Here is a 24,321-nt window from a genome sequence, read left to right on the forward strand (position 1 = left end):
ATTGATAAAGTGTGAAAACTGCAGTAAAAGACTGTCTTATCTCATGATTAAGACTCCTTTCTTGTGAAAGTGGTGTGTTAAAGCTGATGTTCATTCAGATGATGAATTATCTACTTTCCAGACATCCTGAATGATTTCAGTCAGCTTGTTGACTGCATCATTATCAGCTCACACCAAGAGTTAGCTAAAAGTCATTTCCAGCAACCTTCTTGTTCTTAAGTAGTTGTATGATTTGACCAACTTCTTTCACTGAAGATGGTGTTGGGTATGATTATATATGTGTTTTCTCCCTTTCTTTTTTTAAAGCCAAACTTGGTATCTCAACTGTAGTGGATCATAAAATATTGACCTAAGAGACAGTAATTTTCCACATTATTGTGAAACATTGTGTCCTATGATTCTTTGTCTCAAGGCACTCATTTGAACCTACTTACTGTATTCATCTCTTGGTGTCACAGTACAATTTTTACCTACCACACTTCGCTCCAATACTAAACTGGTGGTTCGTTGGTCTTTCAGAATGTGTTCTATCAACTGGTCTCTTCTTTCAGTCAAGTTATGCCACGCATGTCCTTTCTCCCCAATTCTATTCAGTATTTGCTTCATTAGTTACACGATCTTCCCATATAATCTTCAGCATTCTTCTGTAGCACCAAATTTCAAAGGCTTTTATTCCCGTTTGTCTTAACTGGGTATCACTCATGGTGTAAATATTTTTCAAAATGACACACAGATTTTGGTATGTAACTTTTAAGAACAAAAATAGAAAAGCAACAAAGACATCCTATGATAGATAATGATAGAAAAAACACACACACACACACACACACACACACACACACACACACACACACACACACACACACACACACACACACACACACACACACGTGAGGAGGAGTAAGTTACACAGTAATGCAAGGAAAGTGGTAATGTGATAATATTGAATAAGTCAAAAAGAAATATTGATTGTAAACTCTTAGGCATGTGAATTTCTGACAAGGAACAGTAAGTGGAGAGAAACCTGCGAGTAAGATTTGGTTAAAGTGGTAACATTTTTGTATTATATTTTTATTCAATTTTCTGTATTGAGATGTAATTGCAAAAATGAGACAATAACAGACTGTAGATAAGAGACACCCAAAAGTAGTTGTATAGGTGACATCAAACCCTGCTGAACTTAGCGAATGTCAATATACTGTTCAAAGCTCTGATTTGAGTATTACGAAACTTGAAAAGGCTTCACAAAAAATTGAAAATTGCTGATATTTTTGGCAATGTCTATAGCCTTGTATATTTTTATCTATAAATGAGATGTGCTAATTTTCCAGAAAGATTTAGTAATAAACTTTTAAAAAGCCAAGCTGTCACTATGAACGTTAATGATGGTGTTAGACCTTCTCTAGATGTTCTCCTTTCAATGCAAGACATTTTTCAGAATGATAGATGACTTGACTGAGACTTTGGTTGCAGAAGTCTTTGTTTTGGCTGTTCAGGAAAAGGTCCTTGTCATCTGTTTGGAAATGCCACACATGATTTCTTCACCAGGAAAAAAGGAATAGATCATTGCTTACGATTTGAGATGAATAGGGGAGTGAAACAAAATTTGAACGCCTAAAGAAGCAGTATGTGTGTATCTGTGCCCTGTGCATAATGTGCTGGGGCATTGTTGTTGAGTAGAAACACACATCTTTCGACTACTTCCGTCAGTGCTTTGTCCTTATACTCTCATGTAAGCTCATTACAAAATTTTAGTAGTATGCTCCTGTGACACTTAACCCCCTTACAATATTTATCAGGTGGCATTGCAACATGGCAATCCCAAAAAACACTGTGCATAATCTTGCCCCATGGTGGTTGTTTCTTTGCCTTTTTCGGTGATTGTGAATAGACATGTAGCCACCGCTTTCTTTGTTGTTTTATCTCATGCTCATGGTGATACTCTTGGCACTTGACTATTGTCCGAACTCAACTGCAACATTACCACTGCTACCTCAGCTTAGCAGGCTTATGAAATGGTGTGAGCAGTTGCGAAACCCTGTGGATAGTGACTTTCAAAATGTCATGCAAGATGTTATAAACTGATCCATGATTGATTTTCAGTTTTTCCATTATTTCTCTCGATAGTGATGCACTTGTCTACAAGTGCCAGGGTCTCCACTTCTCTTATGATGATTAGTTCTTCACAGAGAGATGGTCTGCTGCTTGGTTCTTCATCATTCATCCTTGTTTGATCAGAATGGAAGTGTCTGTACTACCTAACCACTGTGTCGTATAATGATGCTTTGTTGCTGTGCTCTTCCACCAATGCAGTCAGGATTATAATGTTGTTGTTCCCCTTGAAATGCAAAAAGGATTAATACACAATAATCCACTCCATACAGATTGCACAATTTTTGTTTTACCTCATATACCAGTGTTCTGCAGTACTCTGGCATGGGGCTTGCAATTTGTACCAAACATGTATCTGCCAACTAACAATAAATTAAGTATATAACTTTAGTTACTTATTTAAATTTTTTTTTGAAGCAACCGTTAGAGCTTTCTGGCCAACCTCGAGCAGTATGCATTTGTGAACATCAAGGTACTACAAGAATTGATGCAGTGGATTAAATAGAAATGTTCTGGCCATAGGGGCAAATGCCCAGCTGCTATTAAGAAAGTTGACATGAGCCCCACATAATTGTAAAACTCCAGTAATACTGTTTTTATATAATCATCCTCCTGCTGAGCTAGTGGTGATATTGAATGATATCAGAAGAATTTGAATTGTTAGAAAATTGCAAAACTTCCCCCTTTTGTAAATTTATGACATATTATCAAATGCTCTAGTTTGCATGTATTGTGTTGTATATTATCTGTTACAGGGTCATCTGGAAGATCATGGGCCCTTTAAGAGCCTCAGTACACTGAGGGACTATAAAGCGCATTTGGCAGTATTTCTAAACTATTTACGTTCTAACAGTGATTGTTCAAGCCTGGTAAGTCTTAAATTGTAATAAATAAGGTGTAAGTTACTCCCTAATCTTTCTTACTCTCCTACAGATTACAACAGTGACTGAAATACTACAAAGTGAGACATTGTTTATAGAAAGTGTTATATCTATTTCCTGGAAACAGTCGAAGTTGATGAACTAGTAATCAGATATCCCATTAAGGGATTACAGTTCTCAACACCAACTCTTCGTGTAAGCGGTCTGATATCTGAGCTCTGCTGAATGTTCTTTGGGACACAGATTTTATGAGTACAACAGTTCCACATTGTTCTGTAGTAAATAAAAATATTATGAGGCTAACTTTGAAACTGTGCTGCTCAAATAATTGTAACCCAGCCTAAAGAATTGCATAATGTGTGATGAGAGCAGCATTGTACTGCATAGTACCTTGAAGAAAACTAATGGAACAAAAAGTCTGCTCTGGACTGGTGGAACATCAACAATAACTTGTTTCAGTTTTCTTATTCTCTGTTGTATACCATACACAGAAGAGTATACAGAGTATCCCCTAGCCATACTTACAGTAGCTACACTATTGGCAGCAACAGCAATGGTGTTGTTGATTATGGTTGTGGTAGTTTGTGTGGTTCTTTTGCTCATTATTAATTTTTGCTGTGTTTGATTGGGGAACACTTGTGTACTTGTATCAGCTGAAAATGTGAGATGGAAAATATTTTGACAAGTAAAACAAAATACTATGTAGCAAATTTGTCTTATCCATTCTGTATACTAAACAGCATAATTTTGGTTAAAATGGTAGAATGGTTAAATGGAAAATGTGGCCAGTCATTTTATAGTGCTCTGTTATAACTTTTACTTTTCCATTAGCCAGCTTTTCAGCTACTGCTGGCTCATATAACCACCATCTACAGTAGCACAGAAACTTGATAACTAGAAAATAAAAGTCTTTTTTAAAAAATATTAGAAAGTGACTGATGACTGTCTTTGGGTGATCTCATCTTCTGTCCTTTTGTTGTATCATTCCAAGGACCCTTCTCAGATTAAAAAAAGTGGGGGTACAGATGCTTGCCATGTAATTGTTTTTCTTTTGACTCAAGTGACAATATGTGAATACTCGTAACCAACTTACCAGGTTATTTGTTATTTGCAGCTTTTCTATTTGATCACTGATATTTACAAAGAAGGAAATGCCAAAGAAATGAAGAAATGGGCATATGAGATCCATTCAAGTTTCCTTGTACCTAATGCTGTAAGTATCTTATAAATATCTTTTCTAGTTGAATGCACTCTTGGTGACAGTTACCACATGAAATAATTCTTTAAAAATATTATTTATTTGTTTCATAGCCTCTCACATTAAGCACTGTTGACGAGAATGTGCTGAGGGAAATAGATGAAGTGTTGTTAAAGGAATCTGACAAAGAAGAAATCCTTAGAAAAGTAAGTTTAGTTATCTACAGCTCATATTGATGTCTATTTGTCTCACAGATCTAAAATAACTGTTTCACTATAGTGTAAGTTTTTTCAATGGGCAATATTTTCCTAGGTTTTCTGGAAGGCACGACAAAAAGCAAAAGAGGAACTTAATGAGCAGCTGGCAGATTTTCAGCAGAAGAGAACAGCTGGACTGAGTTCTTTATTTGGAGCACAGGAAACACAGCTCCATGACTGCATTAATGACAGGAACAAGGAGATGGAGATAGCCAAGGAGATACTTCTCTCTATTATGGAATCCTACAAGTGAGTTACAAATTCTGTCCACTTTAAAGATTATGCGTAGTTACATGGATTGAATTTTGCATTACTTCTCATTTCCTAATACTCGCTGTTTTATTGTAGATGAATGATGTTTATGTTGAAGAGACAACTGTCAGTTTTTGCTTTATTTACATTCATTTGTTTTTTGTGTGTCCATAATATTGAATATATAACTGGAACTCCAGGGCTGCAGCAACACCTTTTGTTTTGGAAGACAATAATTGCAGTGGAATGACCTTCTTAACATGGGATAAAACGTTATTCATCCAGCATTGACATAACTAAAATGACATACCTACTATTGGTCAGATCGTGAGCTACACCCATGAAGATCCTATCTCACTGACATCTGAAGATAATTTAACATTATCAGATTCTTATATGCTTTTGTTTTTTGAATGTGGGCATTAGTTCCGTAATGTACTATGTAAATGCTGTTATTTTCACAAACCAATTTTGAAATCAGCTGTGACTGGGTTCATTGATTTTTCATAGCTATACTGAGCCACAGATACTGCTTAACTGCAGTAATTTTATTTTACAATCCATCAGCTTGGCTAGTCACAATGTCTTTGTTCTCTAAAAACATCTAGTTAGCATTCGTTAGTTATAAACATTGATTCTTTAATTTGAAATATTCTTCACTTACCAGAGACATATGGGCGTATAATATCACGAAATTTCAAACATAAGAACTTTCTATTTATCATCTGCGTAGTATGTTTTCCTCAGAGAGCATAGCTTCTTCCATGCAGTTGAATGGTATAGTCTCTGAAACCTAATATCCACCTTTTAGATTATATGCATATTAGGTTTAAATTTTAGGACTCATTTCACTGAACTGTTCAGAACATTCTAACTAAAAAAAATTCAGTATCAGTTGACACTTTGAACTGGTTTCGTATTACCAATCAGATTAATTAAGCCCATTTGCTCACTTGCACAAATTTTAAGAAACCAAAGATAAAATTTATTTTTTTGTTAGCGTCAATTTGAATCTCATCTTAAATTTTACTTTTTCCAGTACCACTCCTTCAGCGACTCTCTTCATGAAATTTTCAAGCTAAATCAGAACACTGATGTCTTCAAATCAGTTCTTACAACTTCATAAAAGTTTTATTGGAACATAATGGATTGTGCAACTTCATAACAAGATTGAATTACAACTCTTGACATTTCAAAATCACAAGACCGACTGAAAGTTTTACAATACAAATTATATCTATTTTTATTCTTTGTTAAAAAAGGCATAGCAGGAACTTGAAACTCTTGTCATCTTCCTCACCCCCTCTGGCTGTGAATCTGATGACGAATATGCCAGCTGACATTAACTTCTCTCTCGGATATGATGACTGCCAGTGTCTTGCCCTGCTGCTCATGGAACAAAATAAAACAACACCTGTTGTGTTTAAATGTCAAATGGTACCAATTAGGCAATGTAAGATTGAGAGTCACAATTACTATAAAATGGGAATTCAACTTAACATATATTGTTGCTGCTGGAAAGATCAGTAATAATACAGATGAATATTTCATACCACTGCATAGTTCATACTTCGTCATCAGCAAGCTGTTTCGTGCATTGTTGTAAGTTGCAGGAATTTTATGGAATGTGGAGAATGAATTCTGTCCCTAGGGTTACTAGTAAATCTTTTATTCTTCTATGTAGTATGTTGCTGTGAACTTAGTGTCTGTCGGGTCCGAGTGCGTGATATTCAAACTAGATGGAAAACTTTTTGGTCACTGACCCAACAAAAATATGGTGTAGAGGTGCACAATTAACTTGCAATGTGGTGGTGGTGGTGGTGGTGGTGGTGGTGGTGGTGGTGGTGGCGGTGGCGGTGGCAGTCTTCAGTCCAAAGATTGATTTGATGTGCTCTCTGCAGTAGTCTATCCTCCCAGGCCTCTTCACATCTGCATAACTTCTGAAACCTACATCCATTTTAACCAGTGTACTATATTTGAGCATTGGTCTGCCACAGTTTTTATTTTCAACACTTCCTTCCATTTCTATTTCCAAATCACCTGTTCCTTGATACTTTCAAGTGTGTTGTATTGACCAGTCTCTTCAGTCAGACAAGTCTTTTCTCTTGCTTTAATCGGTGTCTCTTAGTCATTTGATCAACCCTTCTGATATTCTACATTCTTCTGTAAAACTACATTTCAAAAGCTTCTATTCTTGTATATACTGTTCGTACCTTGCTTTACTTCTTCACAAATCTAGAGTACAGACAAATAAATGCAGAAAATACTTCATAATACTTAAATTAATAATAGAAATTAACTTATATATCTTTTTTAGAAATTGTTTTTTCATTCTGTTGCAAGCCTGCATTATATTTCATTGGCTGCTTACATTATCAGTTAACTTCTCACCTCAGTATCAAAGCAGGTTTACTACTTACAGTGTCTTACTTCTTAATCCAATTCCCTCAGCATCATTCAATTTAATTTGACTACATTCTTTTACCCTTGTTTTACTTTTGTTGATGTTCATTGCACAAACTCTTTGTAAGATATTATTTATCATGTTCAACTCATCTTCCTAATCCTTTTACATCCCTGACGGAATCACAATATCTATGCAAACCTCGAAGTTTTTATTTCTTCTCTCTGAACTTTATTCATTTTCAAAATTTGTTCCTGGTTTTCTTTACTGTTTGCTCACTGTGCAGAGTGAATAATACAGGGAATGCGTAAAATCTTGTCTCATTTCTATCTCAGTTTTTGCCTACTTTAGTGCTTCTTGCAACTGCAGTCCCTTTTTTGTACAAGTTTTAAATAATCTTTCGCTCCCTGTATTTTATCACTGCTATCTCCTGACTGCAAAGAGTAAATTCCTGTCAATAAAGTCAAAAGGTTCGTCTAATACTGCAAATGCTATAAATATGGATTTGCTATTTTTCAGTCTGTCTTCCTTGGTCATACTTGCTAAGAGTATTGCTGATGACGTGTTTCAGTTTTTTCCATAACTCTTCTGTGTAATATTTGAAATAAATGCTGTCAATCAATTTTTTACATGGACTGTTAGTGACTGTTTATCAACTAAAAAAATCAAATACTGCTATAGACTTTTTGATAAACCTGTCACTGGTGGTAACCATTATCATTGTAACATCATCATGTTCACTAATCTGAATCTCTTCGATGAGATTCTCGAAAAGAACAAGTCTTTTTGCAAATGAGAGCTGTATAAATTATTTCTCTCTTCACCTAATGGAGCAGTATGACTACCGAATGCATCCAATTTCTGAATGACTATACAACGGATCTGTTCGAATCAGGCAGTTTCTCGAAACATCCTTTGATTAATCTGAGTTCATTAACACTGGCTATTCATACCCACATGAGTATGTAGTCAGATAGATTTTTAATTATACTAGATTTAATATAAGGAAAGTGTGGAGAAAATGCCTGACGACAGGCCTGTCGCATTTAAAAAAGAATGACCCTCAGGATTGTGATAATTATAGAGGAATTTCCCGCCTTAAAGTAATCTACAAAATCCTATCACAGTGTCTACTCAAGAGAGTGACACCACTAGCTGAAGAAATTATAGGTGACTATCAGCGTGCTTTTAGGAGAGACAGGTCAATTATTGATCAGATCTTTACACTCTGATAGATAACTGAGAAAGCATGGGAACATAACGTTGACATCCACATGGTATTTGTTGACTTCAAAAAAGCTTAAGACAGCATCACGGGAGCACAATAAGCAGGGTTCTCAAAGAGTTTCAGTTTCCTGGAAAGTTAATATGCCTAGTACAGATGTGCTTGGAGGAAACGTAGTGCAAAGTAAAGACCAAGACAGAAGTGTCAAAGGAGTTTGAAGTCAGAACAGGCCTTAGACAAGGAGATGCTTTATTTCCAATACTTTTCAAACTGGTTTTAGAAAAGATAGGTAGAGAACACCAAAAAGTAAACCCAGTTGGATTAAAGATGGGTAGGAATAAAATACATGATATTGTCCTAATAGGTGGAAACAAAGAAGAACTACAATTCATGACAAGTTCCTACAGAAACATTGGAAGGAAAGCAGGATTAGAAATTAATGAGAAAAATCAGGGTACCTGGTTGTGAGCAAGGCACCCAATGATGGTGGTCCACTGACAGTTGATGATCTCACTTTTAAAAGAGTAGACACCGTCAAATATTTGGGGACCATTATCAATGAACAGAATAAAAAGGCAATTGATAGTAAAGCAAGGATAGCAGTTGCAAATAAAGCTTATTTTGGTCTACGAGATGTGTTATCCAGCATTGCTGTTTCCAGAAGCTTCAAACTTAGGATATATCAGAGTGTAATTCTGCCAGTAGCTCTTTGTGGGTCAGAAAGCTTCACATTTTTGAAAGGAAAATATTAAGGAAAATTTTTAGACCAAAGAGAGACTCAGAAACTCAGGAGTGGAGAATACTTAAAGACCAGAAACTGAAGGATCTATATCAACAGTCTGATATTAGCCAAAGGATGAAGAGGAGGAGACTGATGTGGGCCGGACATGTAATTAGGATGGAGGAGGAACGACTACCTAAAGTAGCAATCTCTGGATCCATAGGGTGGTAGAAGGAAGTGAGGAAGGCTGTGACCCAGATGGAAGTATGACATCGACAAGAATGCAGTGGCAATGGGCTTGAGTAAAGGAAAATGGACTACAAAAGCCAGGAACAGGGATCACTGGAAGGGGAATGTAGAGAACGTGTATGGTCTCCAAGGCCCAAGCAACAATTAAGAAGAAGAAGACTAGATGTAATATTCTGCTAATTTCTTTTATAAACCCTTCTCCACCATTAGTGTCTAATTTATCTTCCTGATATATCTGTAACCTTCATTCTGCAAATTTCCCCACTTTGCACTTTTATGTTTCAACCAGCAGCCATTGTGAGTATAATGTGAGTATGACTATATTGCTACAATTAATGTAATAAAAAAAGGGACTCTATAGTCCATTAATACTCAGAGTTCACTAGAAGAGGGCAGGGACCATACAGTGCTTCAGGTCTGTTCATACATTAAAAAGACAACTTCTACTCTCAGTGACTCCCATAGCTATTTCATCATTATTTTGTTTGTCCACTATCATTAATTTATTGAAAAACAATCTATTTCGTCAATGCGGATTACGCAAGTTAGTACGGATATTTGACTTATGTGCTTTCTGTTGACATTGTGTCTTCTCCATTGATCAACAAATCATTTTAATCATAATTGTAATGAAAAGGTTTATATTTTATTATTGTTATTTAGACCCAGAACACAGTTTCCAAGCAGCATTTAAATATGAAAAAATCTTTGTGACCCTTTGATCCTTTGTATATTCACTATCTATCGATATATTGTCTCACCTCGATTATCCTGTCTTTGTTTATTTTCATTTAATTCATTTTGCTTGTCATATTCATACATGAATGAGCAGTAACTAAAAATTCCAGAACAATGACACAGTGTGTGTAGGTTATGTGGTATAGTCATTGGGAAAGGTACAGCAATGTCTAAATTTTTGTTGTATGTGCAGTGACTTCACAGCTGTAAATTTTGGAGAAGTAAACAGCACTCTCAATAAGCAGTTTTAGTACTGTCTGTCCTACATCATCACCTCAATTCTGCAGGGTATTACCCTGTTATACCCTTAAAATATACTTATTGCTGCATAGGCTAGCTCTGTTTCCTGAAAGATAAGTAACAACTTTCATAAAGTTTTAAAAACTGAATGTTCTTTTGTTCAGCTGCTTGTGTGTGTGTGTGTGTGTGTGTGTGTGTGTGTGTGTGTGTGTGTGTGTGTACGCCCCCCCCCCCCCCCACACACACACACACAAACTGGAAAGATGATGTTGATTTTAATCCGATGATGGAATATGCCACCTGGGGGATAGTAGATGTGCACTGATAATGGTTTTAACGTCATCCGGCAACAGATAGTGTAGTGGAACAGCTACCAGAAGACCATCTGTATCTACCCTTTAATAAGAAATGCTCACAGCCAGAATATTCACTGTGTGCAGATGTTTGAAGTAAGCAGGCAGTCATGCCTTGTAGATGCACTCTGCTTCCTGCAGCCAACTGATTGAGTTTGAAAGGCATGAAATTGTGGCCTTCCAAGTGGCAGGATAGTCCTTTTGAAGAACTGCCACACAAGTTGGATGTGCTGCATCAGTTGTGCAGTGATGCTGGTAGCAGTGGTCACATGAACATTCTCACACCCGTAGGTGAGGTTCTCGATTTTCACACAGCACATATGCCTGCCAGGATCGTCTTATTGTAAGGGCAAAAGTAGCAGATCATACAGCTACCAAAATACAGATAAGAGGACATGTGAGCCCAGATGTGTCAACACAAATTGTTGAGAATCAGTTATTAGCAGTGGGAGTATGAGCATGCACACTTCTACCCCATCTGCCACTCGTGCCACAGCTGTCAGAGGATCATTTGGAAGATGGAACAGTCTGCTGTGGTCTTCAATGATGAAAACAGATTCTTCCTTTGTGCAGGTGATGGTCATTTGCGTATATGACGTAGATATGGTGAGCACTGTCTCATACAGTACATTCGTGCAAGACACACAGGCCCACCTCCAAGCCTCATGGTCTGTGGTACGATAAGCTGCAACTCTCATTCACCTTTGGTGTTTCTGGAGGGGGCACTAACCAGCACTTGGTACATGCAGAATGGTGTTAGACCCGTTCTTTTGCCATTCTTGGAACAGGCAGATGATGTATTGCTCCAACAGGATAATGCTCTCTCTCTCTCTCTCTCTCTTATGCTCTGCAAGATGTGCGGCAATTTCTCTGGCCATGATAATCTCCGGACTTGTCTCCAGTCGTGCGCATGTACGATATGATGGGAAGAAAAGTGACTCATCCAAGTCATTAACCAACAACTGTTTTAGAACTATGTGAACAGGTCAAGCAGACATGGCATAACATATCCCAGGACAGTATTCACCATCTGTACAATAGACTGGCTGCTAGAGTCAGGCCTGCATTGCAGCCCATGGAGGCTACACCATGTGCTATTCTAGGCGTTTCAGCATGGGTCGATACCTGGAACCGCAGAACCACTTGTGCTTTTGATCTATAATAATCGTTTTATGCGGTCAGTGTACACTGTTGCAGCAATAAATCTTGAGTGAATAGGAAGCGTCTAATTTTTTTGTGGCTGTGTGTGTGTGTGTGTGTGTGGGGGGGGGGGGGGGGCATATTACTTCTTTTTGTTTTCATACCCCATGTTAACAGAAAATGTAGAATCATAAATTTGTAGATTGATTTTTGAGATGATACACATTGTCATTATATGAGTTATTGCTCATAAGGTGTTCTCTTTAAAGCCAAGCATTATTTCTGGCATTAATTTTTTAGTAGTAAGAGAAAACATTTTGATGTGTATACAAGGTGAAATTTTTCTTTGCAGAGAGGACCTAGAAAAGGATAATGTGGACAATCGGCGTTTCACAATGGCTGCTGCAATGGCAACAGTTATGACCAAAGTATTTATGCTTCGTGGACCACATTTAAGCCCTCTCCTGGAGAGATGCCCAACATTTGTTTCAAAAGACAAGTCACTGAAATCAAGACTGATAGGAAAGTCAAGGAAGGTACCTACCCTTTTTGGATTAACTCAGAGTATTATGCATATATGTGATATTATTGATATTTCAGACATAAATGTTTCAGATCATATCCCATATGTTCATGAAATTTTTTAGAAGATTTCATATTTGTAAGTAACAGTTAAACTCCTTGTTGTAGGAAATACATTGTTCTTTAGTTTTGGTATTACATTCTCGTACCAATGAAATTCAAAACATTTAGCAAAGGAGTTGATGAGCTTTGCTTATCCAGTCTCTTACAACGTTCTCCATTCAGGTTTCACATGTCTATGTAGTGAAAGGGGAGCTGTTCGTATTGGATAGTTTGTGGTTTTCTGTCAGACAATGTTTTACATTTATACACTACTGCTTTTTGCAGCAACTTGCAAGCATTTGACTTGCCCTATTTGTTGTACATACACTAAGTCTGTCTGTAAAAGTAAAAGCAGATTTCTCTGTTTAGTGAGTTTTCTGTATTGTTATGAAATTTTTGAATCTGAATCTTTTATCAACACATCTACTTTCAGTATTTATATCTTGACACACACTGTGGGCATGGAACAGCGTCCATACTATTAATGATTGGTGGAAACCATCTCAGTTGTATAATTACACACTAATTTTGCTATTGTGTTATGACAAGCTTTGTTCATTAAACATCTTCAGGTTGCCTGCAACTAAACAAAAGAGAAAATTAGGCTCAAACTACAGGTGAAGCTCACTGATAACAGCTTTACACTAAATCATCACTGAGTTGTGCTTCAGTCATGATACAAATGGTCCTGTTATCATATGTAATCTCAAAGACCAAACCAAAAAACACTGATCCCAAACATTCTGCTGACTGCCTGGAAGAAGTACAGCAGGCACTCATGTCATGCTGCATACAGTAAACTGCCCAGACAGGACTGCTCCCTGGCAGAGGCAAACATTTAAACATAGTAGTGGCCTTTGTTGAGTAAAATAGTCGACTCTGTGATCAAAATAATAGCGAGCAATGAAAAAACCATAAATACAAAACTGATATTGGAGAGTGCACAATTAATCCAAACATATGAAAAATACAATCGAATGAAAGTTAACAACACAGTTACGCATGATAACAAGGGACCAGTTGACAGACTACATCATCACTGGAAAGCTATGGCAGTAAGTGAATAAATATAAAATACAGTTACAAAATAATTATGTAAAATATATCAGGAACAGTAACTATGATCTCACAGAACAATCATGAATAATTAATGACATAGTTACGGAAGACACAGTGTCCTTGAAAATGTAAAAGAGCTGAAGTAACCAAACAGGTGGTTATTGTTCACAGGTAATAAAAATGCAAGTGAGCGGTGTTAAATTAGTAGCAATAATATACAGTGGGAGAGAGCAAGCACCAGATTTTAACACAAAGCTGTATCGTCGTTAGTTTGTTAATGCCATACAACTTATTATGTAATCGATTGTGAAGTAATTGTGTAGAATACAATAGGACCAGGAATTGTGATCAAACACAGTGCTCTTGCATACAGAATGACAGTAGTTACAACAAACAGTGTCTTCTCATTAATTGTTTAAATAATTGAACTGGGTAATTCTTGTGCATTGCTAATGAACTAAAAGTTCATTGCTAATGAACTAAAAGTGAGCTGCACAGAATGTGCTACATGTTTGTACAATAAAACAACTGATGCCCAAGCTTACACAAGGTTGCACGGACACTTAGATTGATAAATTAGTGAGTAACTGGTTATGCAATGATGAATCAATTACAACATAACAACAATACAGTAAATGTGCTCACAAAAAGTGACTGAGTAGTGAATAAAGGCAGTTATAAGAAAATGTATTGTCATTGAAAATGTGGAAAGATGAAATAACTAAACTGGATAGTGTGTCATGTATGGACAATTAAAATTTAGCTGTGTGAGACTTGCTACTGTTATGTACAAGCACAGAATGTATGAAGGGTAATAACCACTACACAGCTAATCTAAACACTGGAAAAACAGATATGAACATAAGTTTAGAAGACAACTGTGCACAATAACAATGGGACAGGTGACATTGCTTACACCAAACTGTGTCATCATAATCACATTATTCCACATAATGGTGATGCAACCATCAGCTAATGTTTTTACATCAATATCTTTTATTTTATCATTGACTTACTATCTATTTAATGATGATATAGCTTTGTGCAACCACTTGTTATTTCTTCTTTTATTGCACACAGTAGTAGCAAATATAACACAGGTAGATTTTAGTTGTCAACACGAAACTGAAATTATCCAGTTTAGTTATTTTTGCTTTCTACATTTTCAGTGACAACATGATGTTTTTTTGTAATCACTTTTATTCAATGCTCATGGTTGCTTATGTGAACATATTTACTGTCTTTTAGTATGTGATACACAGTTACTTCATACTCATTTGTGTAATCACTTACTCACTGTTTCATCTGTCTAATAGTGGTGCATCTTTGTGTAAGTTTTAGCATGTGTTCTTTTGTTGTACAGATACATGTTGAATTCAGCACAACTCTCTTTTATTTTGTTAGTAACACACAAAAACTAAGCATTTGGTATTTTTAATTCTTTTACATGTTCAGGGATGACACATTATGTCATAATTCCTGTAGTCTATATTCATGGTCATGATCAATTCAATTGTGAAAAAGAATAGCAGCCTAGGATTGTTACAACCTGAATGTGATGACATGAAAACTTATTATATATTGCTTAAAGATGATTAGTTTACTCTGCCTGTAGGTCGAGCAATGTATCCATTGATGAAAGAGGAAGAAAATGGGCAAGGAAGGGGTAAAAGGAAATTTAATTTTAGTATTGTAGCAGTGTTTAGAGTTTTTATCTGTACAGCCTGTCAGTGATGTGCTGTTTAAAATATAACTGGTCAGTATAGTCTGTACAGAACCAAAATGGACTTATTTTGAAAAAGAAGTTGACGTTGATGCTTTCAAATGTTATTGAGTTTATTCAGAAATTTGCCGTTTGAGGCTCAGTTGATTTCTGCTTCGTTATATATTTCATGCAGGGATTGTGGGAATAAAGTAAGACAGTGTATGCTGCTTGAGAGGCATGCTAATTTTTCTCTCACTTCATCCACAAACAGAATAGATGGGAGTAGTCCAATTTTAGTAATATGTAGCCTCTGACATAAACAGCAGTGTTTGCACAATGTATATGGAGATGTAAACAACCTAAAACTTCAGTGTAAAGTGAAAGTGAGAAATTTTCTTGAATGCTATTCATTGTTTTGGAGGTAGAGCATTTCAGTTACTGTTTTCAGTTTTACATAGTTTCGTATTTTGTTAAGTTGACAGTCTGTAAATTTGATCATTTAATTGGTGGCAGAACCTTCATTTGTGTTTGTGATTGTTTTTATTTGTTGTTTCATTTTAGTATGCCAATGCAATAATGTTTTCCTCACCTTGCAGTTGACAATCAGAGGACATCACTTTGTTGCTCATCAGTATTACACTGTTACACGATGTAATGCCTGTGATAATATCATTGGAGGTATTGGTCCCCAGGGTTACCAGTGTACAGGTAAGAGCATTAGGCACTAAACATCCTACATTGTAATTTCATTCGATTGTTTGATTCTCATTTATTGATATACTACTTATTTCTGCTAAACATGTTCACTTCATACGTTCTTCCAACTATCTGCCATGTTTATATTTAAAGATCTATTTTGTTGTTGAGAGAGTTATCCATACATACCTGATTTTCACATACATTTCGAGTAATTCAACAGGACATTTTCACACGAATATTATTTTACGTGGTTTGGTAGTTGTTGCAGAAATGTAGAGAGAGAGAGATCAATACCACATTTTGGAGGACTATTAAAATGGAATTAAATAAAGAGTATAAAACAATTATTTCACATACAGAAAGTATTTACCACAAATTGTGGTCATCTCTGAGATCCCTTATTTCACTTCGTTTATTTATGATCTTTCTGTGTCATCCCCTTCATGAGAGTACAGTTCTCTTGTGTGGTGTTTTACATTGCAATAAAGAAGTCTTTACTGTTAAAATATGTGGTTGCATTAATTGTGTGTAAAGACAACACTGGTTACACCTTTGTTTCTTGAAGTTTTGTAACTGCTTTTTCTATTTCTGTCCTTATTGCTAATCTGATTCAAAGGTATAATAAGTATTATTACTGCTGTTTGAGTTCATGCTGGTACTTGTATGATCTGATGCATTTGTAATGCACTTATAAGAAATGGCACAAAATAGTTGGCACACAGTCAGTTTTGCTGTCTTATCTAAAAGCACTGCAAATTGTAATCATCACCAATATTTTCACTGCAAAATGTGATCACCACCAGTATTTTGTAGAGAGAGAGAGAGAGAGAGAGAGAGAGAGAGAGAGAGAGAGAGAGACTCGCATTCGGGAGGACGACGATCAATCCCGCATCCAGCCATCCTGATTTAGGTTTTCCGTGATTTCCCTAAATCGCTCCAGGAAAATGCCGGGATGGTTCCTTTGGAAGGGCCCGGCTGACTTCCTTTCTCGTCCTTCACTAATCCGATGACACTGATGCCCCCCCCCCCCCTCTCTCTCTCTCTCTCTCTCTAAAGCTGTTGTAGCAGTAACAAGGCACAGAAAGCCCCACTGTACACTTCCATATCAACAGCCATCATTTCTCTAAAACCTCGTTTTCCTGATGTGAATAATAAGTTAGGCTATAGACTAGAAAAAATGTACTTGCATGCCACATTTATATTAAACACCATTATATTACACACAATGAGTTGAATTGCAAGATGTAGGTCCCATAATTGTTTATATGAGGTTGTTGTTGTTGTTGTTGTTGTGGTCTTCAGTCCTGAGACTGGTTTGATGCAGCTCTCCATGCTACTCTACCCTGTGCAAGCTCCTTCATCTCCCAGTACCTACTGCAACCTACATCCTTCTGAATCTGCTTAGTGTATTGATCTCTTGGTCTCCCTCTACGATTTTTACCATCCATGCTGCCCTCCAATACTAAATTGGTGATCCCTTGATGCCTCAGGACATGTCCTACCAACCGATCCCGTCTTCTGGTCAAGTTGTGCCACAAACTTCTCTTCTCCCCAGTCCTATTCAATACTTCCTCATTAATTATGTGATCTACCCATCTAATCTTCAGCATTCTTCTGTAGCACCACATTTCCTGTCCAAACTATTTATCGTCCATGTTTCACTTCCATACATGGCTACACTCCATACAAATACTTTCAGAAATGACTTCCTGACACTTAAATCTATACTCGATGTTAACAAATTTCTCTTCTTCAGAAACGCTTTCCTTGCCATTGCCAGTCTACATTTTATATCCTCTCTACTTCGACCATCATCAGTTATTTTACTCCCCAAATAGCAAAACTCCTTTACTACTTTAAGTGTCTCATTTCCTAATCTAATTCCCTCAGCATCACCCGACTTAATTCGACTACATTCCATTATCCTCATTTTGCTTTTGTTGATGTTCATCTTATATGAGGTAGTAGTTGTTTTTGTTTAATTTTGTCATCATTTTTTGCTGTGACTTCGGTATTATTCATTATTTCCCCAGTCTGTTAAACTGAATGTGTGCTAATTTTCCAGTAAATATGCTTTTGAAACGAAACTTTTCTGTCTCAGTAGGAATCACTTTAAATTTAGGAAATTTATATTAAAACTGAACTTATGATAAAGCTTTATTTGAAAGAAATTGCTTTTCTGGCTGTAGTTGACCAGCTAAAAACCAGCTTTCCTTTATTTCTTTTCCACAAAATGGAGCCAGGAAATTGTGTAGTAGTTATAAAAGATACATATTCTCCAGTGGAATGGTCAGTGAATGGTAGAGAAGAAACACGTACACCCACATCCACACCCGCACTCTACAAGTCACCATGTGGTGCATTGCAGAGGGTACCTTGTATAACTACTAGTCATTCCCTTTCCTGTTTATTTGCATATGGACTGAGGGAAGCAAGACAGACCATACTCTTCCATTCAAGCCCAGATTTCTTTTGACCCGTCTTTGCAGTCCGTGCACAAAACATTTGTTGCTGGGAGTAGGACAGTTCTGCAGCCAACCAAAAATCCCATTTCTCTAAACTTTCTCAACAGTGTTTCTTGAAAAGAATGTCTTCTTCCCTAAAGGTTGGTTGGTTTTTGGGGGAAGAGACCAAACAGCGAGGTCATCGGTCTCATCGGATTAGGGAAGGAAGTCGGCCGTGCCCTTTCAGAGGAACCATCCCGGCATTTGCCTGGAGCGATTTAGGGAAATCACGGAAAACCTAAATCCGGATGGCCGGACGAGGGGTTGAACCGTCGTCCTCCCGAATCCGAGTCCATCCCTAAAGGTGTTCCTACACGAGTCCATGTGGCACTTACATAACACTTGCATATGGATCAAACCTATGTGTAACAAGTATAGCAGCATGCCTCTGAATTACTTAGAAATCTTCTTTTAATCTTATGGGAATCCCAAATATTCAAGCAGTACTTGAGTGGCTCACACAAACGATCTGTACGCTGTCTCCTTCGTAGATGAGCTACATTTTTCTAAAACTCTCCAAATAAACTAAAGTCATCCATTCATCTTCCATGCAGCCAATCTTATGTGCTCATTCCACTTCATGTTGGTTTGAAATGTTACTCTTAGATGTTTTAATCAATATGTCTGTGTCAAGCAAGCAACATGCTGCTAATACTCTGTTCAAACATCACAGGCTTATTTTTCCTGTTTTTCTTCATTAATTTACATTTTTCTAAATTTAGAGCAAGCTACCATTCGTCACACCATCTAGAAATTTTATCTTCGTACAGTCACTTAATGACGACACCTTCCTGCACACAGCAGCCTCATCAGTAAACAGCTGCAGATTGCTGCTTATGTTGTCCATCCGGTCATTTATTTATGTAGAGATTAAGAGTGATCCTATCCTACTTCCTTGGGGCACTCTTGACAATACCCTTGTCTCTGAAAAACATTGCCATCAAGGACAACATACTGAGTTCTGTTACTTAAGAAGTCTTTGAGCCACTCGCGTATCTAAGAACCTATTCTGTTTGCTGGTACCTTTGTTAACAGTCTCCAGTGGGGCACCGTGTCAAATGCTTTCTGGAAATCTAGGAACATGGAATCTGCCTGTGGCCCTTCATCCATGGTTCACAAGCTTTCGTGTGAGATAAGGGAAAGCTGAGTTTTGCACAAGAGATGCTTTCTAAATCTGTTCTGGTTTGTAGACAGAAGCTTTTCTGCCTCAAAGAAATTTATTAAAGTAACAGTTAGAATATGGTGAAGAATTCTGCAGCAACTGATATTAACACGTTCGGTGCCCCAGCCCCACCAGGCATGGTAGCTCATAGAACAGCAGACGGCAAATGTCATGCCTAACGTGTTCTGACTATCGGTACCATCTAGTCTGTCCAGGTTGGACTTGCCTCAGTCCATGCCCGGGCACTCTGTAGTAAACATCAAACAAAAAGTTCCATATTTTATTTTCATTTCTGGCAGAGCTGGTAGAATGAGAAGAGAAATTTCACCCTCTCCTCCAGCTGGGCGGAGGGAGGCGGGGGGGGGGGGGGGGGGGGGAATGTTAATTGTCAGAGATAAAGTGGAGTATGTAGTGAAAATTCTTTAATAAAATTATGATATGAAATATTAGGTATTTATGCATAGTTAGCTGTGAATGAAGATAATAAAAGACAAGACAAACTACATGGCATACACATTTTAATTTATACTTAATACAAATTTACTTTCAAAAGGAAATAATTTCCTCTTACATCCATACCTGCTTGGAGATGTGTCTATGAAAATAAAATTTATGTGTAATTATGCTGAAAATAATTATTTTATAGTTAAAGAATGATAAATTGAAAACAAATGCACTTACCTGCACAAGTTTCTCCACAGAATGGTAGAAAGAGAAAGCAACAGCTGAATCACAACAGATGTTCACTGCAGAGTGCCCGGGCATGGACTTTTGCTGTTGTCTGTTGCCAAACTTGACTGGTTGTTGAGTGACTGGTTAGAAGTCTTTGATCTGTTTAGTGATTTTTACATAGGACCAGAATTGTCTCGGGCTCTTGGCAAGATTTTTCACTAAGGCACGACTTTGGAAGTTGTTGTATGTTTCGCTCATTGATATTTTTGTAGATGCATAAATTTCTAATAACGTCTGCGTGTTGGCATTGTCATGTCCTTTTTTGATCCAAGAGAGCAATATATTTTTGCTTCCTCAGCATTTTCCAAATTTGATTCTGAAACATAGTACACGTTTTTCAGTCTGAATACACATACTTGGTATGTATTTCCCCAGAGTGTGATTTACAGTCAGTTTTGCCCATAATTCATCTACTAAATGATGTCCATTCATTGTCTAAGTAGGATGCTAACAACTGCTTATCTCCTCTTTCCAGCATAAAAGTGTTCCTCGTCTTCTTGATGGATTTTTGAATTTTAGTTACCATCATCACAACGATGGCATTATTGTCACCAGTCCCTGTCTCTATACTGGCACTACTGATAAAGTCAGGCCTGTTGCAGGTATAAGGTCTAAAATATTTTTGTTTTGTATGGATAGTTGAACTAGGTGCTCAATACAGTTTCCAGAAAATGTGTTTAAAACTACTTCACAAGACAGTGTGTGTCACATGCGGTGAATTCATAGACATCCCTGTCTATATGTGTTAGAGTAAATTCGACTTCAACTAATATTGCAGGATTGGGGTACACTCACACTACTGAGTGTAGACTTTCTTTGAATGAATCTACAACTGTTACAGTCGAAGCGAGTGGCTAGTGAAAGCATCTGATGATTAACTTGTGTTCACGAAGACTGGTTTTCCACCTCCAGCATTCAGACACAATATTTTTATTAACTGCAATGAACACTCCCTTTCTATGGCATCTCACCTGCCTTTTAAATAAACATTTCATACCTCGTTAAATATTTTGGGACTTTCTGCTTCGGGTTTCATCCAAATCTCAGTTATAAGTATAGTTTGAGTGTGAGAGCCTTCATAGAGGGTGGTAATTTCAAGAATTACATTAAGAATACTTTGATGATTTACTGTAAAAATATTGAAATGTGATGTGTGTTCACTGTATATGTAATCCGATTTCATTCCCTGTATATTAACTTGCGAGCATTCATCACAGGACCTAAATTTTTGTCTGGAATAATTTCACAGTATCAATGGATCCTATGTTTGGGAGTCTCCACTCGACTCTACACCAAAGGATCCTTGTCAATTCTGGGTGGGACACTGTCAATTGTGAGCTCCGCTTGCACCCTGTGAGTTGAGACCAGCTGACTTCACTACTTCTCTTAGCCCCTTGTATGAACTGAGGGTGGCCTCAGAACCCAAGCAACTGCTATCATTGATGCCAGCATGAGCCACAACTTGCAGATGACTGCACCCTGCACTTTGCACCTTGCACCCTCAATACCCACAGGCAGTGCCTCCTCTACATCTTGTATGAACCACCCTCACGTAGATACTGAGCACACATTTGTCTATTTTCCAGCCTCGGACGCTATTTTCCTAAAGATCTCCATCATGTGCCTAACACTGAACCTCCTGATAACCAGCAACAACTCCCCCCCCTCCCCCCCGTACCCCCCGTACCCCCCTTCCACCACCACCACCACCACCACCACCACCTGTGTTGGATACACTGGAAGGTGCCTCAGCAGCAGAGCTCATGGGCGAAACAAGCAATATCTGTGGTGTTACATGCGGTGCACCAGTTTGTCCACTGCCACTACACCCTAAGGCAACAGCTTGCAGATAGCTGACAGTGGCCAATAGCGTCTTCAGTTGTTCGTGAACTATGGCCAGCCACTGAGACTGTAACAATCTTGGCAGACCATGAGCAGAGGTTGGCACCTGACAAGGAAATGGATGGTTACTTTACTGCATTAAAAAATGTACGACTGCAGCACTACAGGCAGCACTGAGCTACACTAAAAAAACTGCAAGCTTCAAAGAAATAAAACAACAAATAAAAATGAGCTCTCTTGTCTTTTACACACAGATTTTTACTACCAAACTCCCTGAGAGTGCTACTAAAATGCACTAAGGCTGCCACTGAGACTACTTCACTGAGTGCTGGTAGACAAAGAGATGCAGACATGGTTGTGGTTCATGGGTGCACTAGTTACGTGTTGCAGCAGTGGCACTTCTTATACATGTATTGACAATCTGGGCTTATTTAAGTAAGATAATTATGAACATTTAGAGTAAACTCTTATCTGAAGTCTGTTATGCTCAATTAAAAATACCTTAATTATGTTTCAGATTGCTCGTACAATATACACCGTAATTGTGTTAGAGATTTTGAGGAACATTGTCCAGGGCCTGCACCTAAGAAGGATAAAACGAATGACCGGATAAGCAAAGTTATGGAGATAATCAGGACTGGGAGAGAAACAAAACGAAAACCAAGTTCAATTAATTCAGCCCACAGTAAGTAGTGTTGAACTTACAAACTATATTTTTCACTCTTTTTTTCCTGTCACAATATTTTGTTGCTGTAAAGTTTTGTTTCAAAAATAGATGAACACACTGAAAAAGAATGATATATCTGAAGATCATAGATTCCTACAATGACTCTTTGGCATGCCTTTGAAGTTATATGATCAATTACCAGGTAATTGTTACAACAAAAATGAGAGGAATGAGTTATTTCATAAAAGAAATTTTGATCTAGTGTTAATCAGTTATAATGGTGGCCTTTATTTCATTTTTAATTTTTTGAATGGGGCAAACAAATTTCTTCTTTCTTGTCTTTGTAAAGTACATAGAAAATGAACAGTTAGAAACTGTCTTTACTTATGCTAACCTTCAGAATGAAATTAGTAACTAGATACACATTTCATTGTGCTCAATATGTTCTGTTCATCAGTTTCATTTAGGTGAGTGTTGATGTATCTTACACTGTAACAGAATTAAACCATTCATGTGTTTGTTTCCTACTAACAATTTGTATTTAAAGGCCCTTGCCACCATTGACTAGCATGGATTTCCTCTTTTTTACAATCCATATTTATGCTCCTTTTATGTGTAATTTCCTTAGTACTTCATTGTTGTGAATGCACATTACCAATACCAAAGCTTTCCTTGTGATGAAAATTTTACAAATACATTGGCAATTTGATGTGCAGTTACATAAAGTTAATAACTTTAACAGTGTCATGTACACTAAACTAAACTCTTGCTAATCTGGTCCTCCATAGACTGGTCTCTGTGACCCAGCACACATGGTCCCTAGTTGCTCAAGCCGAAATGGCATGTGCGTAACAATGAAATGTCATTTGCTGCAACGCTGTTAGTTAATTACAAGGTTGAACATTGCTATACATTTTTGAAATTGTGGCTTTCTTTACAGTTCAGTATAATGGCTTCTGCAAAAGAATCATGTTATGCCAGGCCTCAAGCAAGCCACTGCTACTGAGTACAGTGTTGGACAAGCAGCTATTCATAACATCAAAAAGAAAGATGTTGTTATTTGACAGTAAGGAACCCAAATGGAGAGCGAGTTGGAAAACAGAAGGTTATGCGAAAGAGTGAGAATAGAGAACTTGGCAAAACTCTTTACAGATGGTCCATAAAACAATGCAGTAAAGAAAGCCCACTCAGTGGCCCCATGGTAAAGGAAAAAGCTGTTGCATTCAACAGACAACTTGGCAGCAGCAACTTGTTTGCAGAAAGGTAGGGTTGGCTATCAAACTGGAAAACATGACAAGGCATGCAGGAATTGACAGTCAGTGGAGAAAGTCCCTGATCTAATGAAAACGATGCAGAAGAATTTGTAAACAACATACTGAAGGTAATAGAGGAAAAAGATTTTTTTGCTGATGCCTTGTATACTGCTGATGAAACTGATCTCTTTTAGAAAATGCCTCCTTCAAAAGGAACCAAAAAAACAAGAAGAAAGCTCATGGGTGCAAACATTAGAAATAGCACATAATGTGAATGTCATGTTGTAATGCAAATGGGAGTCAT

General features: G+C 37.3%; 1 protein-coding gene across 1 annotated transcript in view; it reads left to right on the forward strand.

Annotated features, from left to right (window-relative positions):
* LOC126236934 (uncharacterized) overlaps positions 1-24,321 on the forward strand; it is a 557,773-nt gene that overhangs the window by 461,071 nt on the left and 72,381 nt on the right. Inside the window, exons 11-17 of the mRNA XM_049946620.1 lie at positions 2,868-2,981; positions 4,108-4,206; positions 4,305-4,397; positions 4,504-4,697; positions 12,123-12,306; positions 15,755-15,866; positions 22,615-22,782. Coding sequence (XP_049802577.1) covers positions 2,868-2,981; positions 4,108-4,206; positions 4,305-4,397; positions 4,504-4,697; positions 12,123-12,306; positions 15,755-15,866; positions 22,615-22,782 — 964 coding nt within the window. The remainder of the gene's footprint in view (positions 1-2,867; positions 2,982-4,107; positions 4,207-4,304; positions 4,398-4,503; positions 4,698-12,122; positions 12,307-15,754; positions 15,867-22,614; positions 22,783-24,321) is intronic.

This window comes from Schistocerca nitens, chromosome 2 (assembly GCF_023898315.1).
Source record: "Schistocerca nitens isolate TAMUIC-IGC-003100 chromosome 2, iqSchNite1.1, whole genome shotgun sequence".
NCBI lineage: Eukaryota > Metazoa > Arthropoda > Insecta > Orthoptera > Acrididae > Schistocerca > Schistocerca nitens.